Raw genomic sequence first — 19,531 nt, forward strand, 5'->3', positions numbered from 1 at the left:
TGACTCAATGAATTCTGGAGTAAAGAGTCCTAGGCTTGGTGAAAGTGCTGTATGTCTCTAACAGAAGAGCAATCACAGCTCTGGGCAATCTGAAATTAAAGTAAGTTAACTAAACGTGATATTTGATTTATATTTTTAAATAATGCCTTCAGAATGACCCCTTTGGGGTGAGCTACACTTCTGTCCGGTACAGAGTCGATAAAAACACGACAGGAATGCTGAGTGGCCTTCCACACATGGTTCAGTGCAAAAATCAGTTTCTGCTTCCCCTTCCTCCTTCCCTTTTTGTTTAGTTCTTCAGACAGGGTCTCATGTAACCCAGGCTGTTCACAAGCTCACTATGTAGCTCAGGATGACCTCGTACAAGGCTGATGCTCTTGCCTCCACCCCCGAGAGCAAGTACCATCTGCCCGGCCCTTTCTCTCCTTTCTTTGAACAAACAGACACAGAATCAGGAGGACGACTGCTCTGACCCACGCCAAGTTTCGTGGAATAAAAAGGAACAGCACAGTAGAAAGGAACAGCATCTCAGATGAGGGAAATCCCAGCTTCCCTTGACTGTGGTACTTCTTACAGAGAGAGAAGCACAGCTCCCCAGAAGTCTCCCCAGAAGACTGTACTGCCTCGGTTTCACCTTTAGCATTGGCAGTTTAATAGGGAGGAGTTAGAAGTCCAGAGATTAAAATGTTTGTGGCTCAAGGAAAGCTCTATCCAATCACCAGGAGCCAAGAGCTAAGCCTCCAGCAACGTGAAGCTGTGATTTTGAGAGTCATGTGTTTGTGGCAAAGCCATAAGCCAACCAAAGAACTGGTTCAACTCCAGAAAACAGCAGATCAAATCAGACAGCCTGGACTCTGGAGAAACTTCTAATTTTTTTAATTGAAAAATTGTTTTTCATACAATATATTCTGATCACACTTTTCCCTTCCCAAACTCCTCCCAGACCTTTCTCACCTTCCCACCTACTCAACTCCACACTTTCTCTCTCTCTTTAAAAAAAAAAAAATTATGGGTGGAGGGGGCACGTGCCATGGGGCATGTGTGGGGATCAGAAGCCAAGTGTGTGGAGTTTTCTCCTTCTACCATGTGGGTTCCAAGGACCAAGCTCAGGTCCTCAGGCTTGGCAGCAAGTGCCCTGCCCCGCTAAGCTGTCTTGTCGGTCCAAGTGGACACTCATCTACAAAGTGGCTCGAGAGAGAAGAAATGGAGCAGGGGTTTGGTTGCTCAGCACCGGAGAGGGGGCAGGCAGCCTGGGACCTACTGTCTGACAGTTGAGTGACGTTGGATAAGTTCATTAGCCACTTTGAGCTGAGTTTCTTACACTATAAAGCATGGGTTACCGGGCCTAGAGTTATTACATGATTTTTTTTAAGTTCTATGGTGAAGACCTTGGCCAGAAGTAAGAGATCTAGTATGGAGAATTACCACTGGGTAGATGTGTTCCTGATGGAGAGCAAGCCCTTAGCATGATCCCAAAAATGGCCTGAAGAGTAATGGGAATCCGAAGATGAAGAAAGAGCCAGGGAAGGCAAGGGACTCCTGCACTCTGAGGAAGCTGCGGGTGATTGACACGGGAACCCTCCCCAAGTCCTGCACTTCCAGCTTGTGATTGACACAGGAACCGCCCCCAAGTCCTGCACTTCCAGCTTCACCCAGGCTTCAAATGTCCTTGCTCACTGTTTGTGATACAACACTTCTTGGTTGCTCAGCACCAGAAAGGGTGAAGGTATCTCTGATGCCCATCTGTTATTGCTGGTTTTCTATCAATTTATTCCATCCACACATGCACCCATCCATCCATCATGCACCCATCCATCCATCATGCACCCATCCATCCATCATGCACACATCCATTCATCAATGCACACATCCATCCATCATGCACACATCCATTCATCAATGCACACATCCATCCATCATGCACACATCCATCCACCCAATTTTTCACTCCTTCGGGTTTTCCCTATGTGCTGAGCACTGACATGAGTGTGGGATGTAGCGTATTTGAGAATATTCACAGTTGAAGGGTCTATGTGGTAGTGCAAAAGGCACCCACCTAGCCCAGTGTGTGTGCATCTGTGATCAGCCAGCACCCTCTAGTATACACATTAGTACTAACGATGTGTTTCTATAGTCCCAGTGCTACACTGCATGCTTACTATAGTGTCCCAATCCCACTCTATGATGGGTGTCACTATTGCCTCTAATAAACAAACAGGAAATGCAGAGTGGCAGACACAAGGTCACACAGTTTGTACACAGCAGTCCAGGAATCTGAACCAAGCCTTTTATCAAGAAGTACAACCCAAAACTGTCCTGTCTGCTGCAGCCTGTACACAGAGACTTCAGTGTGTGGTGCCTTCTACATATCTGTTTCTGATGCAATAAAGAGGGGCTGAGATTACGATACACCAAACAGTGTGGCCACCTGCTTCTGGGTGTGTAGGCAGCAAGCAACTGCCAGAAACCGAAGACTGAGAACTCCAGGTTCTGACTGGGACCACTTCACGGGTATTTACTGAAGTATGAAAAACAACCTTCTAAGGTCCTCTAGAAACATCCCCGTCACTGCAGAACCACTGGAGCTGAAACAGTATTTCTGCATCTGCATGCACATTCTCACTTGTCTGTGACAGTGGAAAAGAGAAAGAGGAGAAATTAAGATTCCCTTATGAAAGAGACACGAGAATGCCCGTGTATATTAAAAGAACACTAGACTAAAAGCAATGGGTCCTGTTTTCAGATCCAAGCTGTGTGACCTTGGACACCAGTTTACCTCTCTGAGCCAATTTCCTTGTGTCAACAATGAAGAGACAGTGATGAATCTACCTCAGTGTATCTTTTTAAGATCACTGAATGTACACAGCCATCACTGGTTCTAAGGCCATTCCTCTTTAATGTTCATGTTTATAAAATAAGGTCTTGTTGGATTTGGACAGGAATATACATTGGAGATGATTGGCATCATATACAAAAATATTCCATTTGCATTGAGGCACTGGCAGACCCTGTTCCTTAAATCCAACACTTCTCTGGAGTCTTGGGGAAAATGTCCCCAGACAGGATGGTCATAGGGCTCAAGCAGGGGAGACAGACAATAGGAACAGACAATTACAAAGCACCACAGCAAGTACAAAAGGGAAGAAATCAGAACTGGGCATGGTGGTGCACACCGTTATCGCCAGCATTCAGGAGGCAGAGACAGGAGGATCCCCGAGTTGGAGGCCACAAAGTGAGTTCCAGGACAACCTGCTACACAAAGAAATCCTGTCTCAGAAGAAGGGGGAGGAGGAAACAAAATCAGCCATGGTGGTCAAAGCCTGTAATCCCCATCCTAGAAAGGTGGAGGCAGGGAGATGGAGAACTTGGGGACAGCCTGGCTACATAGCAAGACCCTGTGGAGAATAAAGAGATGGAGACTAGAACAGGAGAGCACAGGAGTGTGGTCCTAACTTAGGAGGAGGGTCTGTTCAGATGGGGAGTACTTTGGAAGAAGATATCCCAGCAAAGGTGTAAGGGTAGAGTGGGAGAAGCTGAAAGGTCAGGGTTGGCGGGAGCTATGTGAGAACGGCATTCCAGGGGACCACAGGTAATGCAGGCCTGGCTACATTCCTGCGGGTGTGGTGACAAGAGGCACAGGACTTGGCCAGGAACCAGGATCCAGCACAAGGGTCTTGTGAAAGGAAGTGCCCAGCCTGCGGCTTGAACTTTGTCCCCAAGGTGTTGAGCAGCAACACCTCTGGAAGGCTGTTAGCACCAGTGACTCCATTCAGAGACCTTCTTTGGGGGCAATTGTAGGCTGCCCCAGAGCTGCCCTGCTGCCCAGCTGGGCTGGTGCCACCCTGCCTGACTCATTGTCATAGGCCAGTGCCGAATTGCCTGCCTCCTGCCTCCTGGACCTCTTGGTCATGCTGACCTCATAAGGTGATACAGGCACAAAAGAACTTGGCAACAGAAACGTCTTGGAAGCAGCTGGAAGCACACACTGAGCCCTGAGCAGGACTTGCAGCAGGGCATTGGCGGAGAGGCAGGTCTTGGAACAGAAGCAGGGGCAGCCTGCTGCAGTGGTTCCAGAGGTACCTGTGCTTCTGTCTCCTCCCTCCCCACCCCTTCCCTTCAATCTTCTTTGGCCCCCTTGCTGACTTCAAGGGAGGATACTGTGGAAGAAATCTTGCAGGGAAAAGTGGCCTCGGTTCTCAGCCTTGGAGACTCCCCAACAGCATGGGGGATGAATGTGTTTGTTTGTTCTAAGAAAGCCCAAGCTGGCCTAGAACTCACTGTGCAGCCTGAGCATGACCTTGAACTCCTGATCTGAGTGCTGGAACTGTGTGCATGAGCCCCATTTTATGCAGTGTTGGGCTAAGTGCATGCCAGGCACACGCTGAGCCACAGTCCAAACCTCCAGTATTTTGCAGAAGTCAGGACGTCTCTCAGCTCCAGCTGCTGTCTGGAACTATTCTCTCAGCTCTCCACCTCGATCTCACAGCCTCACCCCATTGCTCCACCCAGGGTCTCCACAGGCTCACTGTCAAACCCTGTTCCCTTATGACTCCCTTAATAACAGTCATGTGGCTCACCTAAGTCTCCCCTGATGACTCCTTCCTCTGCTCCTCCCTCCCATGACTCCCCTTTATTATGAGTCCTTGGGCTCCATAGCTTATAATACAGTATTAGCTTACCTGCCCCAATCATTCCTGAGCAATGATCCACAAATCTGCCACGCCCATCTCATATGATGCCAGGCTGAAATTTCTTCTCCCTCTTTCTCTTCATCTCCTTCCTGAACCCTACCTAATCCTTCCCGGCTCAGCACAAATGCCAACCAGACCCTAAAGCTTTCCCCTATCACCTTACCAATGGATTAAATCTAGCAGGACTCTGTTTTACCTTGGTTAAATTATGTGTTTTGTGGACAGCATAAGAGTAGCTAGTACTTACGTGTCCTGCCCCTCTGGAGAACAGAACATATAGTAGCTCACTTAACGCCCCCCACAACCATCCTATGTTAATATAATCCTGCAGTCATCACAGGTCAATAGCTAGTCTAGAGGAAGCAGGGTCTGAATGCACACAGGCAGGCAGCAGGTGGTCACCGGTATATTCAGAATTCTCACGACTTCACCCTGTGTACGTTTGTCCTCTTCAGATGCTACTGAGCTCTTCGGTGAGAATGGACTAGGTTGCTGCTCTCTTCCTAGACCCGGGGAACATAAAGAACTTTGGGTTCTAGGGTACACTGGGGGAAGGTAATTTTAGATCCGAATGTGTCTTCCCTATATTTACACATTAGTAACCCTTTTCACTGGCCTGGCCTCACAGGTCCCGAGATCAACAAGCTGCTGTTGGATGTAGAAGGTAATATTGGTGCAGCCTGCCTGAAACCTGCCCGGCCAAGATCTGGTAGCTGGAAATATGATAGAGAAACAACCCACACATTCAGGTGGAGCCACCTGAAAGCCTGAAGCTTTGTCATGGTGGCCATCAGGAACCAAAGGCTGTGGACATGCAGGGTTGGAAGGCTGGGAGAGGTCAAAGAGAGACAGACAGGGTGTGTAGCGGGGAGGAGAGCCAGTCAGCAGGTTCTGCAGGGCCCAGAGAGGCCTTTCTGAGTGTTTGATCCCTGCCACCAGACAGACCCAACACTATGCAAGGTGACATGATTGCCAAAGGTCAGATAATCTATAGAAACGAAGAGTCAGGAAAAACTAGTTTGCCCTTCTTCCGTGGGTACTGACCCACGGAGTTTGTCAAAGTCCATGCACTCTCAGAAGCTTTTCCCCGGCAGAAAGGGCAGTGACTTCCTAGCCTCAAGACCAGCTCATCTTACCACCTGGGTGATCTTCTGCAAGCTCCTGAGCCTGTAAAATGGGGTGAACTTGCCCATCACCCTGGTGAATGCTGCTGAGGGGACGAGCGCGGGCCTGGGAAGCTTGTGCTTCCCGCGGATCTCCCCTGGTCACCGAATGCTGTCTCCCAGTCCATGTCCTCTACTACCCAGGAAACCATCCAGACACTGCAGACGTCTGCGCCCACAAGGAGGGAGGGCCATCTCCCCAGGGGACCTCCCGCCCCTGCGGCTTAAGTGACGACTCCCACCGGGGCAAGACAGGCTGCAGTTACGGGGTGGAGTGGATCAAAACCTCGGGTCCGTCCGTCACGTCCGACCCCACCCCCACTCCCGGCCGAACCCTGCTTACCTGCGGCTCCAGCAGCCCACGCTGCTCGGTGCTGAGGGGCGCGGGGCGCGCAGCGCGGAACGCGGAGAACACAGGGATGCGGTGGCCCGGGCTGTACAGGGTGGCAAAGCGCTCGGCGCCCGCGAAGCGCTGACAGATCTTCACGTGCGCCTCGGTCTCCAGCCCAGCGGGCGGGGTCCCCGCGTAGAAGAAGCGGTCGCACTCGCCGAAGCCCGCTTGGTTCGGGAGCAGCAGCCTGGCCTGCAGCAGCCCGGCCAGGGCCAGGAGGCCGCCCAGGGCGAGCCAGCGCGCACAGCCCATGGCGGCCTCTGCGCGCCTGGGCGCCGCAGGAGCAGGGAAGTCCGCGGTGCGCCGCTCCGGCGGGGCGGCTCCGGGCCAAGGCCGCGCCCCTTCTCCGCCTCCACCCCGAAGATGGCTGCAGCGCTCGGCCGGCCTTTCTGCGGCGGCACCCGCTCGTGGACACTGGTCACCTGCCGCCTTGCTGCTGGGTGCCAGACCTACCCCTCCACGCTGGTCTGGCCTAGTCCAAGAGATGGTCCCCGGGGCTGGGGATGAGAAGCCGGGGCTTGTTCGCACCAGGGCCCCCGCCCCGGGATGCACAGGGGCGGGAGATGCCCGCAGAGCAGTGCTCTCTGAAACCTAAGCCTGCCGTTCCGCATCAGTCTCTAGGCAGTGGGGAGGCAGAGACAGAGGAGGCAGGAGGATCTCTGTGAGTTCAAGGCCAGCTTTATCTACAGAGCTAGTGCCAGGACTGTTATTCAGAGAAATCCTGTCTAAAAAAACAAAACAAAACAAAACAAAACAAAAAACAAAAAAAAAAACCAAGAACCGTAATTAAAAGTTAAACAGGGCTCTGTAAGACAAATCCCTGTTACGGGAAGTTCCTAAACTGACAGCACAGCCCTGCTGTGGTTTACTTGGTGCTAGAGTTAGACATCAAACTGAAACTCAGAAGGGAAAGACCGTCAACACCCTTTATTCCTCCCACGGCTTACGTGCCTCCCCCACCTGCACACCCCTACCTCCAATTAGTACAGTGATAACAAGATCAGGGTCTCTGTGTGGTGAATACAGCCCAGAGGGAAAGCTTGTTATTAATTCAAATGGCGTGCTGTTAAAGGAATTGCTGAAAACCCACCATGAATCCACCGTATGACCTCTACAGGACTTTAGGCTGTAGTCCTGGGAGATGGCCTGAGAAGACAGTATCTGAACTGACAGCCGGCGGAAAGCCGCCCACGCTAGGACGACTTTCCCCAGAAGGGAAAAGCATGTGGGAAGAACTTGAGGAAGGCTGGTGGCATACAGAGCAGAGGAAACCGGATGGGGTGTCGTTTTGTGGGTGGAGTGCTTGCCTGAGTATGTGAGAAGTCCTGGGTCCCATTCCCAGTACTAAAAACAAGCTGTGGTGGTGTGCACTGGGCAAGTAGAAACGGGACCAGGAGGTCAAAGGCAGGGCGGGCTTGAGACCCTGTGTCCAAATTAATTAATTAATCAATTAAGTGTTTTCTCGGAGCCACTAATGGATTATAACCCACGGCTTGGAAAGATATTATACATTAGGTTAATGAGCCAAGCAGGGTGACTCAGGACTGGAGAGAAGGGGGCAGGAGAATTGAGAATTTAAGACCAGCCTAGTCTACATGGCAAGACCTATCTCAAAAATATCAACCAAAACAAATAAAAATATTACTGAAAACTTGAGTCCTTTGATCAGATTTCTGAGCAGAGACTCACGTACTGGAGTGGTCCGGAAAGCATTGAAAACAAAAGCAGGGTGGGGAGATGGCTTAGCGTCACAGTGACGGCCGTGCGAACGTGGGGGTGGAGGGTCAGCGCAAGCTCAAGAGTCCACTTGAGTTTGATGCACAGAGCCTGAGTAAAGGGGAGGGCGTGGTGGCACAGACTTGTGATCTCACACTGGGGAGGCAGAGAAAGGTGGGTCTTTGGGGCTCAAAGGTCAGTGTCGCCTACTTGGTGCGTTTCAGGTCAGTGAGAGCATTAGTGGACAGCACCTAACACGTGCACGTGCGAGCCCACACACATGCATGCACACACGCGCACGCTCACAGAGCATACACATCTCTGCCCCACTGCCTTACCCTCAGGGTATGTTAGAGTTTTATCTCAGCCTCCTGTGGCTGCCAGATATAAACAACAATTGCATACCCTACTGTGGTGACATTTTGTTTGTGATCTAACAAATAAAGCGTGCCTGAAGATCAGATGCAGAGTTAAGCCACTGGCCATAGAGGCCAGGCAGTGGTGGCACATGCCTTTGATCCCAGCACTTGGGATCTCATGCCTTTAATCTCAACACTAGGGAGGTGGAGACAGGAAGTGATATGGCTGGGTAGAGAGAGAAATATAAGGCAGGAGGAGACTGGAAATCCGAGCCCTTTTTGGCTAAGGATTGTGTAGAGGTAAGAACTAGTGGCTGGCTGTTCTGCTTCTCTGATCTTTCAGCTTTCACCCTGATATCTGACTCTGGGTTTTTATGAAGACCAATTAGAATTTGTGCAACACCTCACAGATAATTGTATTTATTCGACTTCTTTTTGCTCATCGTATGAGACACTATTTTGGTTTTTTGTTTTGTGTTGTATTTGTTTTGTTTTTTTCCACGTGCTCACCTTGCAATGATAAAAATTATAATTTTGACTTTGCTTTTTAAAATTACAAATTTCTTTACTCCAAGATTCTGAAAAAATTTACAGGGTGGGAAGGCCTAGAGCTGATGCAAATATTTGCTGAGTGCTCATTCCAGGGGAATCTCTTAGCAGCACAGAGGAAGGCTCAGGAATGCTCATCAGTTTGTCCTTGCTGGTCACCCTGAGTCCTTTCTTTCTCCACTGACTCTGTTCACAGAGGAGGCAGCTTTGGCTTGAGTTCCTTTAGGTCCCTCTGCTCAGAGCTAGACAGCCTAACACCTATGCAGAGTTACAGCTGAGGCCTAAGGGAGAGACAGCGGCTGAGGTGAAATGCAAGGACATCGGTGTACACTTCTGTGGTTTGGGTTTCTAGCCCAGGTTGTTTGAAAACATGTGCCTGTCTTGTCCCCCGCACTGTGCCGACGGCACCCTGGCACCACACTGAATGAGCGAGACCCTTGCTGCCCCGACTCCTTCTACTGTACTTTGCAGGTGAGGTAACTTCCTACCAGAGATGCGACTGTCTACGCTCACTCTACAATCACAATCCCATGCCTTCCGATAACACCAGCCCTGCTGCTGGTCACATGACCACTGCCTCTTTCTTAGGGCCCTCTCTCACCACGCCCACCCTGCAGATGCCCTTAGACAAACTTGCCACATTCCACTCGACCTTGAGCCTCCTCCTCCACAGCAGGAAGTGCTTCTCTCTCCCCTCGCTGCTTTTCCCCTCCAGTCTGCCCTACCTCCCTCACACCCTCAAGCCATGCACCATAGCGACAACCTCCTACTTACCCCACCCCTCCACCCCCAGCTTGAAGCTAAAAGCCCCTTCATCTCCTCCTCCTGTGTGGTAGCTACCTTCACCTTCAGATGTCAACCATGTGACTGTTGTAAAGTCAAATTCCAATGGAGGGAGGAAGAAGGAAGAAGGGGAGGAAGAAAGACTTTTCTCTGAGACGTTATCGCTCCAGTCCATTTGCTCTCAGAAGGCCTCTTTTCCTATTTATTTTGTGTGTGAGAGTGTTTACCTGCATGTGCTCTGTGAACCACTTGTGTGCCTGGTGCCAGTGGAGGCCATCAGAGGCTGGTGGATCCCCTAGAACTGGAGTTACAGACAATTGCAAGCCACAGCGGGAATGCTGGGGACTGTACCTGGAGCCTCAGTCTCAGGAAGTTCTCCTTCCTTCCTCCCTCCCTCCCTCCCTCCCTCCCTCCCTCCCTCTCTCAACAAACTTAATTCACTCTATTTTTCTTGAATAAAAACCCCTATGTGGTGGCCACAGCTAAAGCCTGGGTCCTCTGAACAGAGACTCTAGCGAGGGTTTTCACAAGATGGTCAGTGAATTCCTGATAAGGAGACTTGGTGAACACAGTCTCTTTCCAGGGGTCGGGGGTCAGGTAGCTGTAGGTCTTAGATATGGCATCAAAGGCGGTCTTGACGAAGTTGCCCAGGGTGGCAGTGCAGCCCTGGCTGATGTGTAGCGGTCATCAGTACTGGCCATCATCAGTAGCTTCTTGAGCACAGGAGCAGAGACGATGCCAGTGCGTCTGGGGTCAGGGATGAGACACACCAACACAGAGCCACAGCGGCCTGTCACCTTGCACAGAACAGTGTGGGGTTTGCCAATCTTGTGTAATGCCCACATGTGAACCCCCAACAAGACCACCAAGGAGCCAACTTCTGATGCAAGAACAATAGGTTTCGTTTATTCCGGCCTAGGCAGGGACCTCCTCCCCAACACTCTGTTACAGCAGGTGAAAAGAGGGAAGGTCCCGAGCACTCACTTTAAGGGGTTTATATAGGAAAGGTTTACGTGCAGAGAGTTTCATATCTCGGGATCAGACAAGGGGGTTGGGGTGAGGTCGTTCTTTGAAGTTACTGGCTGAACTTATATATAAGCATGAGGTTACTAATGGCTAACAGGATCCAGGGTATCTATAGAGACATAATTTTTTTTACTCCCTATGTCCTGCTTTTGCTGAACCCAGGATAGATACATTCAGATTTATTGTTCTAGTCCTACTCTCCCCTGAGTTCAACTTCTGGTCAGTTGAGCCCATTACTTCCTATATCTTGTTCTGCCAAGTCCAGGATATATAGATTTATTGTTTCAACCTTATCTTCCCATGAGTTCAACTTCTGGTCAGTTCTAAAACTGCTGGTCAGCAAATACCTTTAGAGGAGGCTGGGAGGGAAGGAACGTCTCTCAAGATGGCTAAAAACTTTTCCCTTGCACTTGTTCCCCAGCAGCCTCTCCGAACAGGCACAATGGACAGCTTGACAGAGATGATGGCCCCTCAGCTGGCAGTAGCTACCTCATTGGAGCACCAAGACCAACATGACCATTGTAGTTCCCAATAGTAACAAAAGCCTTGAACCTGGTCCGCTGGCCATCCCAAGTCTGCTTCTGCCCTGGCATGATCTTTAGAAGCTCATCCTTTAGGAATGAGCCTGCTGAGGACAATCTTAAGAGCCATGCCATATTGCCTGCCTGAGTTAAGTTTCTGTTGTCCAGTATTGAGCCACTAACCAGAAACTTTTGAAATGCCTGGACAAGTTATTAGAAAATAACTTAACATTTCCTTATCTTTCTGCTACAGTGACCACTAGTAACAATGTTGTGTGGTTAGGTTGCTTGGTTGGGTTGCTTGGTAACTCAACAGTCCCCTGATCTTTTCCCAAAGAAAGTTCCCTGGTCTCCTTACTATAAAACCCACCTGGGAAAAATAAAATTTTGCAGCTTGATCAGAATACTGTCTTGCTGTCAATTCTTTGTGTCTCTTGTCCCTTTCATTCGCCACTCCCCCTTCTAGGGTCTCTGCTGAAGATCCCACTGGCCGGGACATGAGCCCAGGGAAAAGTCCATAATCTCAGATTCCTTAGCGGGCAGGGAGAACAAGCAGATCTCTAGGGACTTGATCTAATGTCCTTGACCAGGCAGCCCAGCTTGGTGACAGGGATTCACTCCTTGTCTTCAACTTTACCTCCAGGAGCTCTGTGGCCTTGACCAGGACGATGGCCCCTAAGACTCTGCTGGCCTTCTCTTGGGTCTTCCTGCTGCACAGCGTCACCTGCTATTTGGTTGTTTCTTTAAGAAGAGGCCAGAAAGTTTCTTAAATGCCCACCATGAGCCAGTGGCTGCACTGACTGCTGGGTATTCAGAGAAAGCAGAACTTCATTTGGTTTCCACGCTCTCTCCTAAACTCATCCCAGCACCTTCCAGAGCCAGGTGGGTACCCAGAAGAGAAAGCAGAAGTCAGGGGCACCCCCAGAAGCTTCTGCCTGAGACAAGGAAGGCAAGAGCTCTACAAAGCTAGCAAGTTCTGAACCATCAAATGCATGCAAGGCCAGGGGACTCCACGTCACAGGAGTTGAAATGTGACAAGAAACACAGACAAGCAAGAATAGGCGCAAAATATTCGGGTTGAGAAACTGTTATACACGGTGGTGCCGAGGATTGTTTAGGCAGGCAGCAGCAACCGTAGAAACCGGTGTAACGGAGATGTGTTAGCACATGGCTGTAACAATCGTCAGTTGGTTCTAGGCCCCTGAGGCTGTGTCTTTGGCTCCCCTCTCTGTAGAGTCTCTAGCATTAAAGAGAATCAACATAGCGTGAGGAAGTTGACCTAGTGTGGGTTGGGAGATGCTAGGGAGCTAAGAAGGAGTTTTCTTTTGGGTTAGAATTCATTCTTTCCCTTACAGATAAGAACAAACCTACAAGCTTGGTAGGGTCCCCCCATCGGTGGGAGACAGCTAGCTGAACTAGACTGTAGGCGATGCTTTGACAACAGGATGCAGAACAGACACTGCTCACCTGTGGCAGAGCTGACATTTTTTCTATAAAGTTGAACTTAGAACAGTGTTCTAAAGTAGTACTGGGTAGTATTCGATGAGTACAGAGACTCAGGCTTACAGGATGAAAAAGCTATTGATATCTGTTTCACAAAAATGCTTGAAAATAGCTGAGATGGTAAATTCTATATTTTTATCACACTAAAAAGAGTTTAAATATAATAGTATCAGGCAATTTCAGATCCCATAAGAAGGATGCATGTATGTGCACCCCACCCCCCACCCCCCGACCCCGCTCTGCTGACCACTCCCTCCCATGAGCTCACAGTAGAAGAAACCATCAGATAATGGCTGAGCACTTCAGGGATGTTGAACTGACCTCTTTTAAAAGTAAATAGTCCTAGCTCTGGGAAGATGGAAAATTGCTTGCCTCACAAGCAGGGAGACCTAAGTTCAAACCCTAGAATCCATACAAAATTGATCTGAGTGGTGGCATACTTATAATCCCAGTGCCATGAGGCAAGACAAGAGGTTTCTGGGTTTGCTGGTCAGCCATTCTAGCCTAATTAGGGAACACCAGGCCAAGGAGCCATCCGATCTCCAAGGAGATAATATTTCTGAAGTGATCTCAGGTTGTCTTCCAGCCTCCACATGCACCCACATATGTGCACATGCATAAAGATCAAACACTATGTAATGCCCCTGAAGTCTGGAACATGCAGTAAATTCAGCAAGTAAATACTGTAGGAAAACCCTTGATAGGACTTTCTTCCCAATGCTATGTGTGGCTCCAATGTGCTTGCTTGTTTCTCCAGCACATGACAGAAGCTTGTGCAATAATGCAGCAGTAAGACCCAAAGCCATGTCTCCACACTGGGATAAACATCTTAATTTCATTCTTCTATCTGAAGGCTGTTGATCTCATCCCATCACTGGAAGTCACTGTTCAAAGGAGAAGGAGGCTGGTGTCCCACCTGAGCATCCTTCCACTCAACCCCATTCAGATGAAGTAGAGGCTTTCCCCCTGAATACTGGTGGGAACGTAGCAACAATTCATTAATTCAAGCCCAGGCTCGGTGCTAACCACTGTGGACAGTGAGTAAAATGTGGAACTTAGAAGGCAGTTGTCTGGGCTTTCATTTAATTTTAGAAAGACTAAACTCAGGTGTCTAACTAGAGGATTTACAAATTCCAAATCAAGACTGTTGATGGGGCTGGGGAGATGACTCCACAGGTAAGGGCACTGGCTATTCTTTCAGAGGACCCGGGTTCAAGTCCTAGGACCCACATGCCCAATCACAACCATCTGTAACCCCAGTCCTGGGGATTCTGATGACTTCTTCTGGTCTCCAAGGATACCACACTGCAAACTCATGGTGTACAGACAGATATGCAGTCTAAACATCCATACATATAAAAATAAACAAATTTTTTTCTTAAAGATGGAATCACTGAGCTGGGTGTAGGAGATGTACTGATGATTCCAGCATTCAGGAAAGAGTAGGGGCTGGAGGCCACCTTCAGGTAGGAAGCAAGACCCTGCCTCAGGAGAATCAAAGTACAGAGCCCTTCCAACACAATCCCCCAGAGCCGAGAGCCGAGATCCACTTGTTTGACATTTTTTGACAGCACTCTGCTAGTAGCTGGGTCACATGGGCAGGAAATGTTCACAATAACACCATCAGCAAGTGGCTCTACGTGGGAGGTCACAGATACAGGCAGACGTTCTCCTCCTCAGTGATGGTGTTAACTCCCACACTCCCCAGGCAAGTACAATTCAAGGGAGAAAGGATACATTGGTGGATGTTAAGAAACACTTAAAATTGCTCAAAGAGGGAAATAAAAGCATTGTGAGGATACGGCAGGAAAAAAGAAAGTCCTAGGGGTTCATGTTTAGACCCTAGAGGTTCATGGCCCTCAACCTCCTCTGACATATTAAAGAAGGCCCTGTTGAGGAAGATGAAGAGGATGGCAAAGAGAGTCACGACCTGAGGTGAGCCCAGTGAAGCATCCAGCCTTACTTCCTGATTCTCCTGGGTCCAATGATGACTAGATATCGCCATTTCCACCACAGGCCTATTGCTTATGCTCACAAGAGCTTCTGGACTGGTGGTTCTTTATATTCCTGGGCCCTTCTCCCAAGAGCCCCACCTGCATTCCCAATGGCATCCACCCTGTGAACTCAATTCCCCGGGCTCACGGGAGTCAGCCCCTCACCTTGCCCGGCACAGCATAAGGCCTGTTCCTAGCAGTAAGAGCTGTTGTTAAAGCTGCCAGGCATTTGAACCCTTTGTCTCGGGTTTTTAATTTGTGCTGCATGTACCCAGCACCCAACAACGAGGGCATCTGTTGCCAATCTATTTTTAGGAACAAATGCCAGCCACATCATCATGCACAAAGGGAGTATTGAGAGAGAAACATTTGGTCACTTGCAGATACATGGCAGCCTAAAACAAGGAGCTTTGTCCAGTGCTCGGACCCTAGGTGACACAGGGGTGGGAGAAGGAAGAGCAGAGAGAACAGTGTAACTTCCCTTCTTTCTTCTGCTTTGTTACTCCAGGGAAACGGATACATTTTGTACATCTCCTACAAAGTCTGGCTACGTGTCAGGGAGAGAGGACCAAAGTGATTCTAGAAAGACATTCAGGGGACATGGATGGGGTACAGAGTCAGACACACACCCAGCCAGCAATCACAGACCGGGTTAAGCGACTAAAGTTTTTGGCTGCCCAGATCCGAGCACTCCAGGATTCTTGTCTTCCACCAGCGCAAGCAGAGCAAAATCACTTAGGTTAGTTGCAGGGTCAGTTTTCCAACCGGAATGGGCTGTGTATAGAACACCCAGCCTGTCTTGGAATTCAGGACCAATTCTGGCCTCTGAAAATATGTGGGGCTTTTACGGTGTTTTTAATTAGCCACTGACATTGAAAACCCCAAGTATTTTTCATAAACTTGCAAGTTTCCAGCTTCTCCTAAAATTCAGAAAATGACAACTACATGCATGACCATCGTTCCCGCGTAACACCTGTCAGATGCCCCACTTGTCAGAGGCCCCCACAGAAGAAACAAGGGAGGACCCTAAGGTGAGGAAATCCTGGGGCGGGGGGGGGGGGGGGGGCTGCACCACAGCTTGGGTAATGCTGTGAACAGCAACAAGGGGGACAGAGAAGCCGGAGCCTTGTCACGTGTCTTGTTGGCTGGAACCGGACGGGTGGGGAGAGAAGAACACCCCTCCAGTCTCCCACGGCACTTCGTCGTTTCGGGAGCTTCACAACCAGCCAGCCAAACTAGAATCTCAAAGGCAGCTGAAGAAACAAAACTCCCATGTACCCCTGCGGCCAAACTCCTCATGGACCCCGAGCCAGATGGGGGATCTTGGCCTTGACCAGGAATTTACGAGGTAGTGTCACTTGGAGGCTTTAAAGTTTTTTACTCCAGCCAATTAAAATATCTGGAGTTGGAGCAACAAATCAGAGACATGGGTGAGGTTCAAATGCAATCCCAGTGGAACCAAGGCGGAGTCTCCACCCTACTGGAAGGCCTAGCACTCACTAGGGCAGGACCTCTCAAACTTGACCTTACCCCCAACTCAGCTGGCAATCTAGGTAGACATACAAGCTCATGAAAGGCTGCATTTCCACAAGGGTTAGAGGGGGGCTGGGGAGAGTGCAGTCCCAGAGCATGCATGCTCAAGGCATCGGGCTTGGTCCCTAGCATAGTAAGAAATCAGCCGGTTGAAATCAGGGATCCTGCCCACACTCGAAATGACAAAGCTTCAACCACCATCTTGCCATTCTCTTGCCAAGTCTGTTAGTAGGAGTGATGTATCAAGTCTGCCTGCAACCTCTATGTCTTCAAATAGCACGGGCAGGGATGGCAAGATGCTCAGAGGGTAAAAGCACTGGCCATCAAAGCCATCTGAGTTCAATTGCTGGAACCCATAGTGGAAGAAGAGAATGGACTTCCCATAGCTGTCGTCTGAATTCCACATCACACACACACACACACACACACACACACACACACACACATCACACACACACACACACACACACACACATACACAAACAAACAAATAAATAGTGAGAGCAAGAATTATCAATCAAAATAAACCGTGGATGACAGAGGGATGAGGCATGCTGGAGCACGCCTTTAATCCCACCACTTCCAAGCAGAGGCAAGTGGATCTCTGAGAGTTACAAGTCCACGAGAGCTATACAGTGAGACTCTGTCTCAATAATAATAATAACAATAATTAATAATAATAGTTAACGTGGACTCCATGATGGAGCTTCCCTGTGTTCATGATCTATCATGAGGTGAAACTCAGGCAACAAAACTCTTTGAGAGTCACCCACACTCCTGTGAGTAAGCTCAATACACTCATTGGTTTATGCCAGGCCTGGGTAGAAGAACCAACCCTTCTGGTGTCGGTGGCCTAAATGGGGTGAACAGACAGTTGTTGACATCTCCTCAAGGAAAGTTTCACAGCAGGAGGCCTGCTGTAAGGCTGACCATCGTGGGTGAGGCATAAGGAAACAAAGTCCACCTGTGGAGGTCTGGACATGGGGGGTCAGGATGGGGCTGGAGCCAAGATCGGCCCTTCAAAGCCACGGAGGCCTCACCTCTGAATAGCCCACTAAACTGTGACCGTGGATTAGGCTACCTGTGGCACTAGAGACCTCGTAATCCAATCACACCCCCAACACCTCTGAACACTGTGCCGAGCATTCCTGCTCTGAGCCGCTACATGGTGCTTGTACTAACTTCCTTAGCCTCCGCAGGGCCCCTCCTTGCCATGAATGATGCAGTTCCTTTTCAGTTTAGGGAGGAGGAAGATGCCGAGGCTGCACAGTCCAGTCCGTCAATGCAGAAAAGCTGTTTAAGTGTTGCATGCATGCTGGGGAGCATGGTGCTCCTGTCTCTCTGGAGCTGAAGTCTCCATTGGCCTTGCTGTACAGACTGAGCTCGTGGGAGAGGAAATGAGTGACGGACACAAAGTCACAGCCAAGGTTCTTGGCACATTGCAGACATTCATCATGCCCTCTAGCCCGCTTCTCTCATCAGTCTTACCTTCGCCATGAGCATCCGGTACGAGCTTCAGATGAGCGCTTGGCTGGATGTATCAACTGAAACCTCAATAACAAAGTATTGTCTTAATAGGGCAAACCATAAATGCTGACTTTTTGTTACTGGAGGCTGGGAAGTCCTCCATCAGGGTGCCAGCATGGTCCAGGTTTTGGTGAAAGTAATTAATAGATGATTTCCTCCTTCCTTTCTACCTTCCTTCCTTCCTCTCTTCCTCCCTCCCCCTCCCTTCCTTCCTCTCTTCCAAATATTTTCTTGCTTTTTTATCCTGAAATATTTAAATTAAAAAAGAATTGCAATAGCAATACAAATAATTCCTGTGCACTATTTATCAAGGTTTGTTTGTTTTTTGAGACAACATTTCACTGTGTAGTCTTAGATGGCCAAGAACCCATTGTGTAGACCAGACTGGCCTTGAACTCACAGAGATCCATCTGTCTCTGCCTCTAGAGTGTTGGGATTAAAGCGGTGCGCCACCAAGCCTGGCCTGAAGACACAGTCTTTAGGTGCTTAAAGCCAGCAGCTTGGGGAGACCCCAGACATTGTAGTGGCTTCTTAGGAGTTCTTAGGAGTGGCTTCATACGGAGCTGCCATCCTGCATGTCTGTGTCTCCATCTAAGGGACTTTAATGTCCCACCCAACCCCAGGTACAGTGCTCAGCATGAGGCGTGGTTAATGATGTGGGGAATTTGGTATTAGAACATGAGAAACAGTTTATTATAACTCAAGCTATTTACCTCTCCTGATTAAGACCATGGTGTCTTTTCTTTTTTTTCTTTTTTTTAGTGTGTATGGGTATTTTGCTCACATGGCTGTGTATCCTGTGCATGTCTGCTTCCCACAGAGACAAGAAAGGGATGGCAGATGCCCTGGAACCGGATTTACAGGTGGTTGTGACCCACCAGAGATGGGTGCTCAGGCCTCTGGAGGAGGAGTAAGTGCCCCCCAGGTGTCTTATTTTAAAAGACAGTTCATGTGGCACATTTAACTCAGCTGTTCCTTAGGTGCTGGCTGTGTTTTCATTTGTGTTGTTAGTTTCCAGCTGCTTCTTCCATCAGCCCTATTCACTGGGTCCTCACCATACAGGAGAAATGAGAAAGATAATAACCTGCTGCGTTAATCACATATAAGAAATGAGGTAAACTTTGACTACAATATGACTATAATAGAGCAGTGGTTCTCACCCTTCCTGAAGCTGCAGCCCTTTAATACAGTTCCTCATGGTGTGCTGACCCCAATCATAACATTATTTTCATTGCTACTTCATAACTGTAAATTTGCTACTCTTATGAATCATAACAGTAGCAAAATTGCTGGTGGTCTTAGGCAATCCCTGTGAAAGGGTCAGGTGACCCCCAAAGGGGTCATGACCCAAAAGTTGAGAACCACTGCAATAGGCTTACTAGTCATTTGTAAGATTAGTCAAGATGATGTCACCCCAAGAGCCAGATGAGGACACTTGCATTTAAGAGGTTTCTCAGGCAGGAGAAACAAATGCAGTAGACCCTGGACGTCCACAAAAATGGACCCTGAGATCATTACAAAGTCTTCATTCTAGAATTTTCCTGAGCATCCTTATCTGGAGCCAGGCTTTCCTGTGCACAGCCACACACTCCAGATCCACGACACTCGTCTCTGACCAGGCACTTCCTGCCAGGTGGTTCCTGCCAGGCTCCCCAGGACCAAAGTGTCTATTCTCCTTCATTCTAGCTTCATGATCTTCATCATTCAAATATGAGACCTCCTAAGTGAGGATGCAAAGACACTGTCAAGTCCAAAGGAAACTCCAGTTCCCCAAA

The 19,531-nt window shown here is 49.1% G+C and overlaps 1 protein-coding gene and 1 pseudogene across 1 annotated transcript in view; both read right to left on the reverse strand.

Annotated features, from left to right (window-relative positions):
* Positions 1-6,965, reverse strand: part of Endod1 (endonuclease domain containing 1) — a 39,112-nt gene extending 32,147 nt beyond the window's left edge. The window contains exon 1 of the mRNA XM_006992801.4: positions 6,198-6,965. Coding sequence (XP_006992863.3) covers positions 6,198-6,497 — 300 coding nt within the window. The 5' untranslated portion in view covers positions 6,498-6,965. The remainder of the gene's footprint in view (positions 1-6,197) is intronic.
* Positions 6,966-10,117: 3,152 nt separating this feature from the next.
* LOC143274166 (small ribosomal subunit protein uS5-like) lies at positions 10,118-14,878 on the reverse strand (annotated as a pseudogene).
* Between the last annotated feature and the right edge of the window lie 4,653 nt (positions 14,879-19,531).

Source organism: Peromyscus maniculatus, chromosome 7 (genome assembly GCF_049852395.1).
Source record: "Peromyscus maniculatus bairdii isolate BWxNUB_F1_BW_parent chromosome 7, HU_Pman_BW_mat_3.1, whole genome shotgun sequence".
NCBI lineage: Eukaryota > Metazoa > Chordata > Mammalia > Rodentia > Cricetidae > Peromyscus > Peromyscus maniculatus.